Consider the following 2500-nt stretch of genomic DNA (forward strand, 5'->3'; position numbering starts at 1 on the left):
ACACACACACACACACACACACACACACACACACACACACACACACACACACACACACTCACAGGTACAGGCATCTATAAGAATCTAGTGTTACTAAGGTGTTTCTGTTGTTTGTGTGTTTGTGTGTTTGTGTGTTTGTGCAGGTGTTGGAGCTGCTGGAGCTCACAGAGGATCCAAACTACAAAACCAACAAGCTGAGAGTCCAAAACCGCAAACAACTGCTGCACACACTGTCACACAGGTACACACACACACACACACACACACACACACACACACACACACACACACACACACACACACACACACACTCACACACACACACACACACACACACACACACACACACTACTACAGCAGTTTCTTGTTTGCTGAATAGTTTCTCTGTCTGAGTAAAATGGAGATGAGGAAGCACCTCTGACCTGAAGTCTGTCAGTCTGTGCTGGTACAGCTGTGTGTGTGTGTGTGTGTGTGTGTGTGTGTGTGTGTGTGTGTGTGTGTGTGTGTGTGTGTGTGTGTTTAAAATGTCACCAGTCATCAGTGTTAAAATCAAAGTGGAGGCTGTAATGTTGAACGTCGACTGTTTGCTGTAACACAACACACACCTTTTATTTACATGACAATCTATCATGATAATAATAATGATAATGACTAACACAGCTGATGTTCATTATCAATTGACTGATCATTTGTTTTTTTATAAGATACAAGAACAAGATTCATTTTACTGTCACAAAAAGCATCAGATCTTCACATGTGAGAAGCTGCAAACAGCAAATGTTTCTTCTTGCTTAAAAAGTGATTGTTCAGTTATCAAAATACTTGTAGATTATCTGTGTTTGATCAAGTGATTGATTGATGGACGAATCACTGCAGCCCTACATACAGATGATATAGCATATATTAAACAAGTGCTTCAACAAGCAATTGTATTAAAAGCATGAGTGTGTAGGTGATGATGATTATTTTGATAATATGTTATTTTTTTATTATTTACAACAAGTAACAATTAATTTCTAATCATTTCTGTCTGTCAGGTTTCTGCAGGGGAAGACAGCTGATTGGCTGAAGAGGTTCGAGGGCTCAGGTGTCCCTGTTGGACCAATCCACAGCATCCAGGAAGTGTTCTCTGACCCACAGGTAAGACACACACACACACACACACACACACACACACACACACACACAGCTGTGTGTAAGTCCAGCCTAACAACACAAAGTGTGAGCGGTGCCATTTGCCATCGACTGTCTCCATGTGGTGATGAGCATCTGGTCCGGACTGTGAACTTGTTATAACTTGTTATTCACGCCGTTTTCCGGGCGTCTTCGTTGGTCCCCTTCGTGTGGTCACATGATCAGTTTAGGGCTTTCCGAGCATATGAAGATCACCTGAATGCATCGTGAAACAGACCAGAGTTCCACAGGTCGTTTCTGCTGCGTCTTCAGACACAGCTGTGGTCTCCTGGTTAAAGGATGGTGTGTGTGTGTGTGTGTGTGTGTGTGTGTGTGTGTGTGTGTGTGTGTGTGTGTGTGTGTGTGTGTGCGTGTCATGGCTGCTCATCAGACTGTCCCTCCATATGGATTAAAAACACATTAGTCACTGATCACAGATTATATCAGCATGGTATAATAACCTCACCCACATTACACTGTGTGTGTGTGTGTGTGTGTGTGTGTGTGTGTGTGTGTGTGTGTGTGTGTGAATGAAACAAATGAAATAAATCACATAACGAGCCTCTTTCTTTTTTCTGTTTGTCTTCTTCTCTCTGTTTTTCTCTCTAAAATAAAAACAAACATGTTGATATATATATATATATATTCCTATATATTCATCCAATCAGAGGTGAGGATCAGTCAGCCCCTCCCCCTCATCCTGCAGCTCCGCCTCCTCCCACTCTGTCTCATTTGCTCACAGACTTCAGCTTTAGTTTAGACTCGTCGAGCGTCTTGTATCCAGATAAAATGCAGATGAGATTTAAGACGCCTTCGTTGAGTCACACGTCTCAGGGTCGACCCTGATCCAGTCCAGAGGGAGGAGGTAAAGCACCTGAAGCTTTTTGATAACTGACAAAAACACCAGAAGAAGAACAACGTCGACAATCAAACACGCTCCATCAGCCTGATCGTCCAGTGGTTGAACTGATCAGGGATCAGATTGTCTCCTTGTATCTGACTGAATGTGTAGCCACTCCTAGTGGGACACGTCACCACAATGCTAAGAAACAAGCTAGCTTAGCACTAGCTCCGCTAGCAGCAAATGGGCGCAGCGAGGAAGAGGCTGGTGGTGACCTCGGTTACAGAGAGCAGCCTCCGTTTCCATAGCGACAGGTTTAAGGTCTACTTTTCCGTGCCTGGCCGGATGCCTCGTTTCTATTGGCCGTGCACGTGTTTGCCACAGCGCAAAGCAAATGAATTGGTAATGAAGATGATCAGTTGTTGTTGATTAATCAATAGTGAAGATGATCCTCTGCTCTCCCTCAGTGTTCTGCATCTCTGTGGC

General features: G+C 43.8%; 1 protein-coding gene across 1 annotated transcript in view; it reads left to right on the top strand.

The window, feature by feature from the left end:
* The window catches only part of LOC111664721 (succinyl-CoA:glutarate CoA-transferase-like), a 45130-nt gene that overhangs the window by 4812 nt on the left and 37818 nt on the right, over window positions 1-2500 (top strand). Inside the window, exon 5 of the mRNA XM_023419428.2 lies at window positions 1038-1140. Coding sequence (XP_023275196.1) covers window positions 1038-1140 — 103 coding nt within the window. The remainder of the gene's footprint in view (window positions 1-1037; window positions 1141-2500) is intronic.

Source organism: Seriola lalandi, unplaced genomic scaffold (genome assembly GCF_002814215.2).
Source record: "Seriola lalandi dorsalis isolate HSWRI2012SDOR001 ecotype SW California unplaced genomic scaffold, Sedor1 jcf7180002054603, whole genome shotgun sequence".
Taxonomy (NCBI): Eukaryota; Metazoa; Chordata; class Actinopteri; order Carangiformes; family Carangidae; genus Seriola; species Seriola lalandi.